The following is a 14869-nucleotide window of genomic DNA, read 5'->3' as shown; positions in this document are numbered from 1 at the left end:
ATTCTACTGAAACTGTTCAGGTTTTTAAGCAAATATTAATATAATAAGACCATTAACATTTTTTAGATATTTTGTGAAAATAGCTACAAAGCTGCATGAGAGGACTGATGTGAATTATAAACCTGCATGTGAGGACTGATGACAAGATGTTGTCCCTTAATGAACCCTATAAAAATTTCCAAAATGACCTGAAAAAAGATCATCATGAATCTCCTGTTACAAATTATTCTAGGACAAAGTGGCATATTCTCAGAAGTGGGCTAATCTGGCAGAGGGTGGGGTGAGTAGAGGGAATATAGAAGGAAGTGAGTTTAAATACTGCTTTTGCTTACTTGTCTGCTTTTAAGCCACAACTATTGTATTTAGGGTAAGGAAGAAGCTGGGTTAGATATTTGCAAGTCAGTGGGAGGGCTGTGAGCCTGCAAATTTAGCAGCTGCAGTGTGCTGTGGTAGCTGCTTTCCTATGCTAAGCTGATTTACATTAATGTTTGATCTCATCATCCTGTCAGTGTGAGTTCCCATCTACACTGTTAGCTTCAGTTCTCTGCTTCAACTAGAAAGCTAGAGTGCACCACAGGCAGTGGGGGAAGGGAGGAAAGCAAGAAAGACTGCTCTCAGCACTTAAGCTTTTGTTAATTCTGCAGAAGAGGCAGAGAAACAGGAGATAACAAAGGCCCCATTTCCTTTTTGTAAGAGAAGGCTTTTGTCTTTCCTCTTGCAACAATGTCAGTGTCTGGCAAGAAAGTTTCATGTGAAACAGATCCTAAGGCTGCACTGGTGGTGATTTAGTCATTCTTCGCAAGGGTCGCCCAACACTGAAAACAGGAAGGATATGAGCATAGAGGGAACCGGGTTCAGGGCAGGTTGAACAACCATGCTCAGGACAGAAACAGACTGAAAAAAAAAAAAAGAAACAATCCTTTCCACCCCAACATACTAACACCAGTGCCAGGACCTGCCCCGACCATCAAAGAGCCTTTCAGAATTGGCACTCACAAAACCTGATAGAACATCTTCGAGCAAATGAAGATACTCCTAAAGCAGTTTCAGAAGAGAATTTGTTTAAAGAAGCCTGTGAGAAACACTTACAAGATTTGGAGATGATTGCTGATGATAATACAGAAGATTCTACAGCAAGGTAGGAGTTTTCAGTCACATAACTGAAAACTGTAGACTAGGTTAACTTATTCTCTACAACTAACATTTAGTGTTTAAATAAAAGTGCTATAATTATCTGAATTTGTAAGTAGCCAATCAGAGTTTATAAGAAACCCCCTCCTCTAAGTCTATAAAGGAAAACAGTAATTTCACATATGTTTTGATAATTAACAGGAAATATGTTTTAGGGTTGTGAGTTTATTTTTCTGATTCCATTCCAATTCTGTTAGGATTTCTGTTTTAGTAATAAGAGATGATTATTATAATTACTAAATTTTGGAAATATCTTCTGTGGCTTCAATGTTTATATACTTGTGATTCTCTGTGCTAGTGTAATAAATCACATAAATAGGAACTCTTTCTGACTTCTGTGAGGGCAGTTCTGACAAAACAAAAGCTCTAATTGCTCAGCATATCTTATCTGTTCCTCAGTACATAGTTACTGTATTTACACTCAATAAATACATCATCTTTATGTGATAGTAAAGAACAGCTTAATTTGGCATTTGATAATTATTTTAAGTAGTATCCATTTCATAGGTAATTTACAATCATGAAGATATTTTGCATAAAGCAAGTAATGAAATGGTGCTTATAGCAGCAATATCTGAACATAGGAAATAGAACATGTCAGCTATTTCAGGACATTAAAGGAAATAAGAAATACAGTATAGCTCATAAAATATTTGAGTTTGTCTTTATTTTTGTGTTTACTAGTACTGTTTGAATGGAAGAAAATTATGTTCTGTACTCTAATCTCGTCCAAAGTAGCAACCTAGTAGATTATTACTTGTTTTATTTCTTCATACCAGATTTTATTTTCCCCATATATATGTATACACAACTGATGACCTTGACAATATAATTGAAGTGTAAAAGAGCCATAGGAAAATAAATATTTTTGATATATTTTAAATTATATAATAGTTCAACATGAAGCTATGCTTATTTATTTGGAAATAATCTTTATTTATTTCCTGTACTGTGTCTCTACGTGAGTACAGAGGACTGCTAAATGTGCTTCTAGATATAAGGTTTCTTTTTCCCCCCAATATATCTGCTTGACAATTCTTTGCTTCCATAAATTCAAAACATAATATCAGTAGAAAAAGCTACATAACATGAGAAATGGCAATCAACTGTGCAAAATGATGCTTTTGTAGGAACTCAGTCTTCGTTATAATGTAAACATGCACAAGACTTTGTGAAATGACATTAAGTATAATATTAGATTGAACATGATACAGACTTTTTAAGAAATAGTGTATATACTAATTTTCCTAGATATTTTTGTGATTACCCAAGAAAATGCTATATAACTTCTGGGATAGTAGGTTGCAATTTTTAAAATATTTTATTTATTAATTCATAAATAAATAGATAGAGGCAGAGACATAGGGAAGGAGAAGCAGGTTCCCTGTGGGGAGCCTGATGTAGGACTAAATTATTAACATGCAACATAACTGAATAACCTACAATTATTCCTAACGGATATTAAATCCAAAGTGTTAAAGTTGTATATAAGTGATGAATCACTAAATTCTACACCTAAACTAATTATATTGTATGTTAACTAACTGGAATTTAAGTAAAAATTTGGAGAAAGAAAAAAGTAAATAGTTATATTAATATATTGGTTTGCATATTTATAAACCCAAATATATTCCAATGTACTTGAATTGTAAACATGTACTTCCTTTAGGAACTGTACTGTATTATGATCCCATATTGTAAATATGCACATACCAATAGCCAGTCATTATCATTTTTTGTCTTAGTTGTCTACTAACTCTACATTTTTGCTTCATTACAACTACCTTGTTAAGTGTCCTTTCTTTTCATTATTCCATCCTTAGCATTCCAAAAGCCAGAACAAATATTTCAAGTGTGTTATGATCATGCTTCTTATAAGACATACATTGATTTTTGTTTGTTTATTCATTTGTTTTTAGATTCTAATTGTGAATGAGTAGATTCACATATTTGTTTTTCTCACTCTGATGTCTTTCACTTAGCAAGTTTTTTTATACTGCATTATTCAGTAGAAACTATTACTTAAAAGGAAATAAGGAACAATCTGCAATTTGTAGTTTATAGAAAGTTTAAGGTTAAATACCTTTGCTTATGGTTTAAAATGTACTGTACAAAATTATAGAAATTGTTTAATCATTTTACTAAATTTAGAACATTTTAACAAATAATTTAATATTAGTGCAATGATTCCAAACAATTTTAGTGATGGAACTATTGGTTGATTTTAAATCTTTGTTACTTACAACCTCATTCTTGAGAATGAGGTACCTTGGTTCTCATGGTTCATTTCTATCAGTGTAGTATTGCATATTCATTTAACTTAAAATTAACTAAAATGTGTTTAAGATTTGAAAAATTGGGGACTCCTTTCCATCTAGAGATCTAACAATATGTTAGGTTCATATTCCTTTAAATATTATGATTAAGCATGTCTATAGTTGTTATTTCTGATATTTGAAAGGCAACTATTTCATTTCTGCATTTGGAAATAGAACTAAAAGACAAAATGTGTTGTATTATTTAATATGTGACCTCAAGAACAACATATTAATATCATACTGTAACACAGCTCATAAATGTCCAGTCACTTATACTTTAAAGTTTATTGCTTAAATTTGTCTGTCTTTTTTCTGATTTTTGTAAGACATCTTCTTAATAGTAGTCTTATTGATGTCTTTCCTATGAATTTGTAAGGAAAAATTGCTTGTAGTGTTATATGCATATCAGTGTAAAATTCATATTTAAAGATAAAAAAAATGAAATCAAGGTGGAAGAATGGGGAACAATAAGGCCCTAATTAAAAAACAAACAATCAAACTCAAGTTGTAATGTCATATTCTGCAAGATAAACCTGGAACATTTTGTGGTGCCATAAAGTAAGAAAGCCCTCAAAAAATAATGATGGGGGCTATGTCACATCAAAGGGACAAAAGAACAAACTGAAAAAGCTCCCATTGACCAAAGCCAGAACGATTTTAACAACAAAATAAAATATTGTTTGATTATAAACAAAAGTAAAAAATATTCATAATTCCATATTGATTTGAACAAGTGATTGAATAGAGACATATGTATTATGCAGAAAAACTCCATATGATTTATGTACATAGTATGCCCTCAGGGAGGTGGGGTGAATATTGTGCTTTAAGTGTGGGCTGCACATAGACTTTTTTGTTAAAAGCAATACAGTATAGGGCAGCCCCGGTGGCGCAGCGGTTTGGCGCCGCCTGCAGCCTGGGGTGTGATCCTGGAGACCCGGGATCGAGTCCCACATTGGGCTCCCTGTGTGGAGCCTGCTTCTCCCTCTGCCTGTGTCTCCGCCTCTCTCTCTCTGTGTCTATGACTGAATAAATAAAATCTTAAGGAAAAAAAAGCAATACAGTATAGAACTGCTGAGGTGAGGGAGGGAGTAAATTTACAGTAGAGAAACCTGACAAATACTCCCTCAGCCAGGTAATTAAGTTTAATAACAGAAGTACTCAGTCATTTTGACAGTATATACCTTTGGTATGATGTGATGAGAATGGTACTTTATTTCTGTCCTTTTCTCCCACAAAACCTATAAGCTCCCCAGTCTAATCACGAGAAAAGCCAGCAGATGAATCCAAATAGAGGAACATTTAATAAGTACCTGGTTTGTAATCTTCAAACTATTAATGTCACAAAAAAAAAGGAAAGTCTGAGGGATGCCTGGATGGCTTAGTCAGTTGAGTGGCCGACTGGGTTTGAGCTCAGGTCATGATCTCAGGGTCCTGAGATGGAGGCCCACATCAGACTCCATACTCAGGAGGGAGTCATCTTGAGGATCCTCTCTCCCTTTGCCACTACCCTCACTTGCTCTCTCTCTCTCTTTCTGTAAAATGAATAAATAAATTTTAAAAAAGGAAAGTCTGAGAAATTGTCACAATCAAGAAGATCCTATGAAGACATGACAAATGTGATGTGGAAGAGAAAAAAATGACCTTAGGTAAAAACAGGAAATCTGAATAAAGAATGCATTTTAGCCAATAATAATGTGTCAATATTGGTTAATTAATCATAACAAAAGTGTCATACTAATATAAAATAATAATAGTGGAAACTGGGTATGGGGTTTATGGAGACTTTCTGTGCAATTATTAGACTGTAGCAATTTTTATGTAAAAAAGCACAACACTTTAGCAAGTGCTATCCTAGTATATAGATTCCAATAATCAATACTAGAAGACCACCCCAGTTGTAAGAACTTATTTATTTTCTTTAGTTTTGTTCTTGGGCAACTGATTAAAAGGGTATTAAATCAAAAACAGTGGGCTGTTACCTCCTCCATGCAAAAATCCTATACATTGGTAAGAAGATAATATCCTAAAGGCATTGTATGGAAGGCAGCTAAAGTTATGAGAACATCTAAAAGCTATATGCAATTTCTAGTTTTATCCTGATCATAAGGATTGTGGTTATCATTTGGTGTGAACCAATTTTTAAGGGCATAGCAAATAATAAGATCATACTTGGGTATAATAATAAACTAATAGTATTTTTAAATTTAATCATTGAGTACACCATAGATATTAATGAAATGGCATATATTTACTGGTGCTTTCAAATGAAGCATAAACTTTTCTCCCCTCACTTCTTTACATTGCTGTCTATGGTTTATCTCTCAATATCACATATCAAGACAAGCTTCCTTATATATAAAAAATAACCCTCCATTCTAAAATGAAAAATATAACAATTAGGTATATTCTAATTTTTAAAACCTTTTTTTAAGTAGACCCCATGCTTATTATGGGGTCCAATGTAGGGCTTGAATTCATGACCCTGATATCAAGACCTAAGACAAGAGCAAGAGTCAGATGCCCAACTGACTGAGCCACCCAGGTGCCCCAGCCATTAATATATTCTGTTCATGGTGAAACTATTCCATTCATATTTTAATTTTACTAAACAGAATGGAAAATGCATAGCCCTGGTGATCAGGAAATATGATTTTTGTAAATATGCTTAAAAAAACTATGTAAGATAAGGTAACTTAAAGTGACAAAATTGAAATCAAGTAGTTTTCAGATACCTGATATTTTAGGATGAAACAGGTATTACTGAAATTTAAAACAAAAAGCATTACATGAGATTTTACTCTGAAACATAGTAAAATAATACCGTATTTTCCAAACCAATATATAGATATAATATTTACATATTACTAGAATTGGCACTGGAAGAGAGCAATACCAGTGATCATGTTTATTAAAACTATCAGAAGTAGGGGAGATAGGGGAAGATAGCAGAGTAGGAGGACCCTAAATTCATCTCATCCCATGGATACAACTAGACAACATATCATTGTAAACAATCCAGAAAATGACCCAATGATGGGCAGAATTAGCTCCACAACCAAAGGTAGAGAAGAGAAGAACCAAAGGTAATCTTCTTCACATTAAAGAAGATAGGAAAGGTGGAGATGTCATTTGAGGTCTACATGAACTATGGTCCTCTCTGGACAGGAGGGAGCCAGGAGAATGGTGAAAGGCAAGAAAGTGATGATAACACCAGAGATACCTCACAGGGAAGACAAACCCCCATAACATGTGGCTTTAAAAGTGAGAGTGTCTGAATATCATGAGTTCTTACAATGAGTACGACTTAAACCCTGGAGTTCTAAAAACCAATGAACTTGGCTCTGGAAGAGCTCTGAGAGTCTTAGGAAGCTGAGTCCCTGCCCATAAAGAGGCAGTATGTCAAACACCCTGAGCAGATATATTATAGAACCAGTAGTTAGGTAAATACTTGGGTCACATGAGAGGGAGAGTGACTTACTCATTGCAGAGCATACCCCAGAAGAGATAAGGATATCGGAGAGACCCTCTAGGAACAAAGTAGCTGGTAATTTCCCCTCCTGCCCCTCAGGGTAAACACACAGCCACCTCTAGGAATGAGCACTGTGCCCACATTCACTACCTAACATGCTCACACAAAGCCCTGACCTCCTCACCCTTCAGCTGATTCACCCTTTTCAATCACCTTTCCTCAGTCCCAGGGCCATGGGTTCCCTCCCCAAAAGACCAGCACAAACCTTACCAGTACCCTCTCTTGACCCATGCCTTTTGTGGGGCCTTAGACCTGGTGGTTACAGTCGCCATAGCATTAGCTGTGACAGCAGCAGTGGGTGCTGCAGAAGCCTGAGATGCATCTTGTAACAATATGTGCCCCGACCACACATGCTATGCAGAGCCACTTAGTCCAACCCATACTGGTAGTGGGGGTTCCAGGTTTAGCAAGCAGACTAGCCTATGCATTGTTAAAATGCACCCCACACCTACTAGAGACTAAACACTGCCTACAACAGGTGAAAAGACTTCAGATAACCAGACTGAAGGCAAAAACAACCAGAACACAACAGGACACACAAAACACACACGAGTCACTCTTAAAGTGCCAGATCCTAGGGAGTAGGGGACACTGAACTGGAGGTTGCTACAGCAACTCTTCTCCATAAGACCATTGTCTTCAAGATCAGGAAACATATCTGGCATTCCTGCCACACAGAAACAGACACAGAAAGTTATACAAAATGAGGAGACAGGGAAATATATCACAAATAAAATAATAGAACAAATTCACAGCAAGAAACCTAAGACAAATGTATATAATAATATGCCTGATGGAGAATTTAAAGCAATGATCATAAAGATACTCACTGGACTTGAGAAAAGAGTAGAGGACATCAATAAGACCCTTAACAAAGAGATAAAAAAGAACCAATCAGAGATGAAGAACATAATAAATAAAATTAAAAATGCACTTGATAGAATAAATAGCAGAGGGGATGAAACATAAGAATGAATTAATGACCTATAAAACAGAGCAATGGAAAGTAACCAAACTGAGCAAATGAGAGGAAAAAATAAGCAAATGGAGAATAGTCTTGCAAAACTGAGCGACTCCATTAAGCATAAAAACATTTGTGTTGCAGAAAACCCAGAAAAAGAAGAAAGAAAAGGGAGAAGGTATTTTATTTGAAGAAAGAGCTGAAAAATTTTCCAATCTGGGGAAGAAAACAGATATCCAGATCCAGGGAACATAGAGATCCCCCAAAAAATCAACCCAGGGAGGTTCATATCAAGACATAAGTAATTAAAATGGCAAAAATTAGTGATAAAAAATTAAAAATAGCAAGAAAAAAGGAGAGTTAAATACAAGGAAAATCACATAAAGCTATCTGTAAGTTTTTAAGCAGAAACATTGCATGTCACAAGGGAATAGCATGTTATATTCAAAGTGCTTAAAGAGAAAAATCTGCAGCTAAAAATACTCAATCCAACAAGGTTATCATTTAGAATAGAAAACAAAAAGATAGTTTCTCAGAAAAAAAAAATAGTAAAATGAAAAATGAGTTTCTCAAAGAAACAGAAACAACAGGAGTTCATAAGTACTAAACCAACCCTACAAGAAATATTAAAGAGAACTGAGTGGGAAAAAGAACATAAATGTATTTTATATATATATATGTATATGATATATTTATCTGTAAAATCAGTCAGGGGATTCACAAAATAAAAATATATAAAATATAACACAATATACATAAAATGTGGGGGTGGGAGTAAAGAAAGGGCTCAAACCTCAGCAACTATTAATATACACAGATTGCAGAGGATGTTATATACCAACTAATGGTAATTGTAGTTCAATAACTAGTAAGAGATAAGCAAAGAATAAGAAAGGAACCCAAGTACATCACTAAAGAAACCCGGCAAACCATGAAAAAGAAGGAAGAAAGAATGAGACAAACTATAGAAACAACCACAAAAAAGTAGCAACATGGCAATAAACACATATCTATTGATAATTACTGTGAATATAAATGGACTAAATCTTCCAATCAAAAGACATAGGGAGACAGAATTGATTAAAAATCAAACAAACAGGAATAATCTATATCCTGCTGACAAGAGACCCATATCAGACCTAAAGGCACCTACTGATTGAAAGTGAGGGAGTGGAGAAACATTTATCATGCAAATGGATGTCAAAAGAAAGCCAGGGTAGCAATACCTATATCAGACAAAACAAAATTTAACACAAAGGATGTAACAAGAGATAAAGCAGGGGCACCATATCATAATAAAGGGGAGAATCCAAAAAGAAGATATAACAATTGTAAATGATTATGTACCCAACATGAGAACACCCAGGTACATAAAACAGGGATTAACAGAGTTACTAATAATTAGTAGCACAAGCATACTTGGGGACTTTAACATCCCACTTATGTCAAAGGACACATAGTCTAAACAGAAAATATAAAAGGAAACAATGACTTTGAATGACACACATGAGCACATGGATTTAAACAGATATATTCAGAGTATTCCAACCTAAAATAGCAGAATATACATTCTTTTCAAGTGCACATTGAATTTCTCTAGAATAGATCACATATTAGGCCACAAAACGAGTCCACTCACAAAAATTAGGCCACTCAACAAATTAAAAAATATTGAAGTCATACCACACATCTCTCATGACCACAACACTATGAAACTAGAAATCAACCAAAAGAAAAACAAACAAATAAACAAACAAAAAGGGAAGAAAGAAAGAAAGAAAGAAAGAAAGAAGAAAGAAAAAGAAAGAAAGAAAGAAAGAAAGAAAGAAAGAAAGAAAGAAAGAAAAGAAAGAAAGAAAGAAAAGAACTGGAAAGACCACAAATACATGGAGGTTAAATAACATGTTACTGAACAATGAATAAGTCAACCAAAAAAAAAAAAAAAATCAAGGAAGAAATACAAAAGTACATGGAAATAAATGAAAATGAAAACAAAATAGTCCTAAGCCTTTGAGATGCAGCAAAACGTGGTTCTAAGAGGGAAATAAATAGTAATACAAGCCTATCTCAATAAGCAAGAAAAAATTAAAAACAACAAAAACAGCAATCTAACATTACAACTAAAGGAGATATAAAAAAGAACTTCACTCGTCATCAGGGAAATGTAAATAAAAACTACAATGAGATATTCACACCTGTGACCTCACACCTGTAAGAATGGCCAAAAAATAAAAAATAAATAAATAAAATCACAAGAAACCTCAAATGTTGGCAAAGATGTGGGGAAAAAAAGGAACCCTCCTGTACTGTTGGTGGAAATGCAAACTAGGGCAGCCATTGTGGAGAACAGTATGGATTCCCCAAACAGTTAAAAATAGAAGTACCTTTGATCTAGTAATCATAATATTTGGAATTTACCCCCAAAATACAATAACACTAATTCAAAAGAATGCTTCACCCCTATGTTTATAAGCAGAATTATTTACAATAGCCAAACAATGAAATCCATGAAATCCAATTCACCAATTGATGAATTGATAAAGAACAAGTAATGTGTATATATATATATATATATATATATACACATATATAAATATGAATATTATTCAGCCATAAAAATGAATGAAATCTTGTCATTTGCAACAACATGAATGGAGGTAGAGAGTATAATTCTAAGCCAAGTAAATCAGTCTCTCTCTCTCTCTCTATATATATATATGTATATATATACCATATGATTTTACTCTTACATGGAATTTAATGAAGAAAACTAATAAGCAAAGGTAAAAAGAGAGATGGAAACCAAGAAACAGATTCTTCACTATAGAAAACAAAATGATTGTTACCAGAGGAAAATTGTGTGGAGGCATGGGTGAAATAGGTGATAGGGATTAAAATGTCCTTGTTGTGAGCACTGGGTGATGTATGGAATTGTTGAATCTCTATAATGTGCACCGGAAACTAATATAACAGTATATTAAATAACTGGAATTAAAATAAAAACTTAGTTAAAAACTAATCTCTGAGGTAAAATATGAGAATCCTTTGTTACTGTTGGTTAAACTTCCTTATTCTGTTACAATTAAAGTGACTTACCCTTCCATGCTCTCAAATGTTCCCATTCAAGATACAGACCTCATAACCTACTTACACCTTATTTCTATTAGTTCTTCAGTAGCCATACATTATACCTGGAAATATGTTTAGCAAGTCCTTAACATGATTGATTGGTTTTTATCCATACAACCAATAGCTTACTCAAGAGAAACTGTTAAATCTTTTGTCCACCTTTTCCCTGAAAAACTCACTGCTGTGAGCACAAGTGTCATATAGGTGTCCTTTTATGGCTAATGATTATGATGTAGTTATAATAACACTAATAAAAACAACTACATATGTAACAGTCATATAAAAACTTAGGCAACACAACTAATTTAGTCTGAAGTCTGTTGTAACGTTCAACCAGCCAGTTCCTTAACTAAGACGTTGGTATTAATTTATTGTTTCCTTCATTCAATATTTTTTAAACCCCTGCTGTATGCATTATGTTTTTTTAAGGCTCTATAAGGATTACAAGATAAACAATATGTATTGATTCCCACTAAAGGCTTATAATGTTGTTGGGGAGATAAAGTATATTCACTTGAAAGTTTTCAAGGGCATAAAAAAGGAGTATATTGCAAGAACTGTTTTAAGTTGCTTGATGATTGAGCCCTATCGGCATTCAAAGACAAGAAATAAGTCTGATTAGAGCAATACTAGAATACTTCATGGAGGAGAGATGATTTGAAATGAATCTTAAGGAATGGATAGGATTTTGATACAGATATAGGAAAGAATGAATTCTAGGTATGAGGAACAATACAGAGTGTTTTTTCAAAAAGGCACTGCAGCATGAAAGTTGAAGGTATACTCAAAAGATAGATTTAACTTTGGTTGAAATGAATTATATATGTTGGAGAATAGCACAAAACTAGGCAGGAAATGAAGGTCAGGCATAGATTATGTAGGCTTTAAAAGGCATAGTAGGACTCTGGACTTTATCTTAGAGGTCAAGGCAAATTAACCCCCAATAATTTGCTGAAATATTTTGTGTTTTTGAATACTTTAAGGAACCAGTTCTATTTGTTTTTCTCCTCTCAAATAGTTCTGTATCACAGGAAGAATAAAGTAATGAATGGTAGCAAAGAAAGAATGTTAATAAGTACAATACCTTAAGGAAAAAAGTGTGGTGATAAAAATAGAAAATATAGAACTCAGAGTGTCTGGGTGGCTCAGTTGGTTGTGTCAAACACTTTATTTCAGCTCAGGTCATGATCTCTGGGTTGTGAGAACAAGCCTCACATTGGGCTGCCTGCTCAGCAGTGAGTCTGCTTCTCTACCTCTCTTTCCCCCTCTAGCACTCCCTTTCTTTCTAAAACAAATAATTCTAAAAAAGAAAATACAGGACTCAACATGACCTGTGGAATATCTACTTATGATTTTTAAATCTAAAAAAACTATGTTATGTTAATCAATGTGCTTGATTCCAGGACTCCAGACAGTTCATGAATATATTTTAATAAGTAATCTTTATTTTTTTTATAAAAGTATTCTAGTTTTTATTTTATTTCTATTGTGGTAAGAACACTTAACATAATATCTACCCTCTCTGGGATGCCTGGGTGGCTCAGTGTTTGAGCATCTGCCTTTGGCTCAGGGCGTTATCCTGGATTCCCAGGATTGAGCCCCATAACAGGCTCCATGCAGGGAGCCTGCTTCTCCCTCTGCCTGTGTCTCTCCCTCTCTCTCTCTCTCTCTCTCTCTCTGTGTGTGTCTCACGAATAAGTAAATAAAATCTTTAAAACAAAACAAATCTACTCTCTCCACAAAATTTAGGTGCATAAATAGAATATTGTTAGCTGTAGACACAACGTTGTTTAGCATATCTTTAGAACTTACTCATCTTGTATAACTGAAACTATACCTGTTGAACTCCCCATTCCCCATTTCCCCCAGGTTCTGGAAACCACCATTCCACTTTATTTTTATGAGTTTGATTATCTTGTTTACCTCTTATAAGTGAAATCATGTAGTTTTTATTCTTCTGTGACTAATTTATTTCACTTAGCATCATGTCCTCCAGATTCATCCATGTTATTGCGGAGGGCAGGATTTCTCTCTTTATTAAGGCTAATATCCCATTGTATGTATACATCACATTGTTTTATGCATTTTTCTGGCAAGACACTTAGGTCATTTCTATGCCTCAGGTATTGTGAATAATGCTGCAATGAAAATGGGAGTGTAGATATTTCTTCAAGATACTGATTTTGATTTTTTTATATATACTCAGACATGGAATTTCTGTATTATATGATAGTTCTATTTTTAATTTTTAGGAGGAAACTCCAAAATGATTTCCATAGCAGTTGCACCATTTTACATTTCTACTAACATTGTACAAGGATTCCAATTTCTCCACATCTTCACCAGTGCTTGTTATATTTTATTTTGTTGTAATAGCCATTCTAAGAGGTACAAGGTGATATCTCAAGGTGGCTTTGATTTTTATTTCTTTGATGATTAGTGACCTTTAGCACTTTTTCATATGCCTATTGGCTATTTGTATGTCTTTGGAGAAATGTCTATTGAATACTTTGCCCATTGTTTAATCACACTATTTGTTTCTTTCCTAGTGAATTGTATAAGTTACTTTTATATTGAATTGCATGAGTTACTTTTATAGTTTAGTTATTAACCCCTTATTACATGGATGGTTTGCAAATATTTTCTCCCATTCTATTAGTTGCCTTTACACTCTAGATAGTTTGCTTTGTTGTACAGAAGCTTTTTGGTTTGATGTATTCCCACTGATCAATTTTTGCTTGTGTTGCTTGTTTTGGTGTTATACTCAAGAAATCATCTCCAAGACGATTCTCATGAAGCTTTTCTTTTGCTAGGGGTTTTACAGCTTCAGGCACTACATTTAAATCTTCAATCCATTGTGAGTTGATTTTTGTGTATGGTGTAAGATAAGGTCCAATTTCATTCTTTTGCATGTAGATATGCAGTTTTATTCAGGAGGCTATCCTTTTCCCATTGTATATTCTTTTTTTTCCCCATTGTGTGTTCTTGGCACCCTCATCAAAGATCAGCTAACCATAAATGCATTTTTTCTTGCTTTTTAGTCCCGTTCCGTAAGTCCATATGTCAGTTAGTGCCTATACACTACTATTTTAGTTACTATAGCTTTGTAGTATATTTTGAATTCAGAAAATGTGATGCCTTCAGCTTTGTGATACCTTCTTCTTTCTCAAGATTGCTTTGGCTATTGGGGTTTCTATAGTTTCATATGAATGTTACGATTTTTTTCTATTTCTATAAAAAGGGCACTGAGATTTTGTTTTTGTTTTTTAAGATTTTATCTATTTATTCATGAGAGACAAACAGAAAGAGAGAGAGAGGCAGAGACACAGGCAGAGGGAGAAGCAGGTTCCATGCAGGGAGCCCGATGCGAGACTTGATCCCGGGTCTCCAGGATTACGCCCTGGCTGAAGGCAGGTGCTAAACCGCTGAGCCACCCAGGGATCCCCAGGAATTGAGATTTTGATAAAGATTGTAATGTATCTGTAGATAGCTTTGGATACTTTGGACATTTTAACAATATTATTATTTTTTTCAATCCGTGAACCTGGGATGCCTTTTCTTTTATTTTTGTCTAGTTTCTTTCATCAGTGTTTTGTAATTTTCACCATACAATCTTTCACCTTCTGGTTAAGTTTACCCTTAAATGTTTTATTCTTTTTGATTTTTTTGTCAATAGGATTGTTTTTCTTTTTTAAGATTTCTTTATTTATTTGGAGAGAGAATGAGAGAGAGAGAGAG

The 14869-nt window shown here is 34.2% G+C and overlaps 1 protein-coding gene across 2 annotated transcripts in view; it reads left to right on the top strand.

Moving 5' to 3' along the window:
• Positions 1-712: 712 nt before the first annotated feature.
• The window catches only part of KLHL4 (kelch like family member 4), a 154815-nt gene continuing 140658 nt past the window's right edge, over positions 713-14869 (top strand). The window contains exon 1 of one of the 2 annotated variants that reach the window (XM_077887545.1): positions 713-1138. In XM_077887545.1, coding sequence (XP_077743671.1) covers positions 1101-1138 — 38 coding nt within the window. In that variant the 5' untranslated portion in view covers positions 713-1100. The remainder of the gene's footprint in view (positions 1139-14869) is intronic. The other variant, XM_077887544.1, reaches the window with a different exon arrangement.

Source organism: Canis aureus, chromosome X (assembly GCF_053574225.1).
Source record: "Canis aureus isolate CA01 chromosome X, VMU_Caureus_v.1.0, whole genome shotgun sequence".
Taxonomy (NCBI): Eukaryota; Metazoa; Chordata; class Mammalia; order Carnivora; family Canidae; genus Canis; species Canis aureus.
This window is presented reverse-complemented; position numbering and strand designations above follow the sequence as displayed.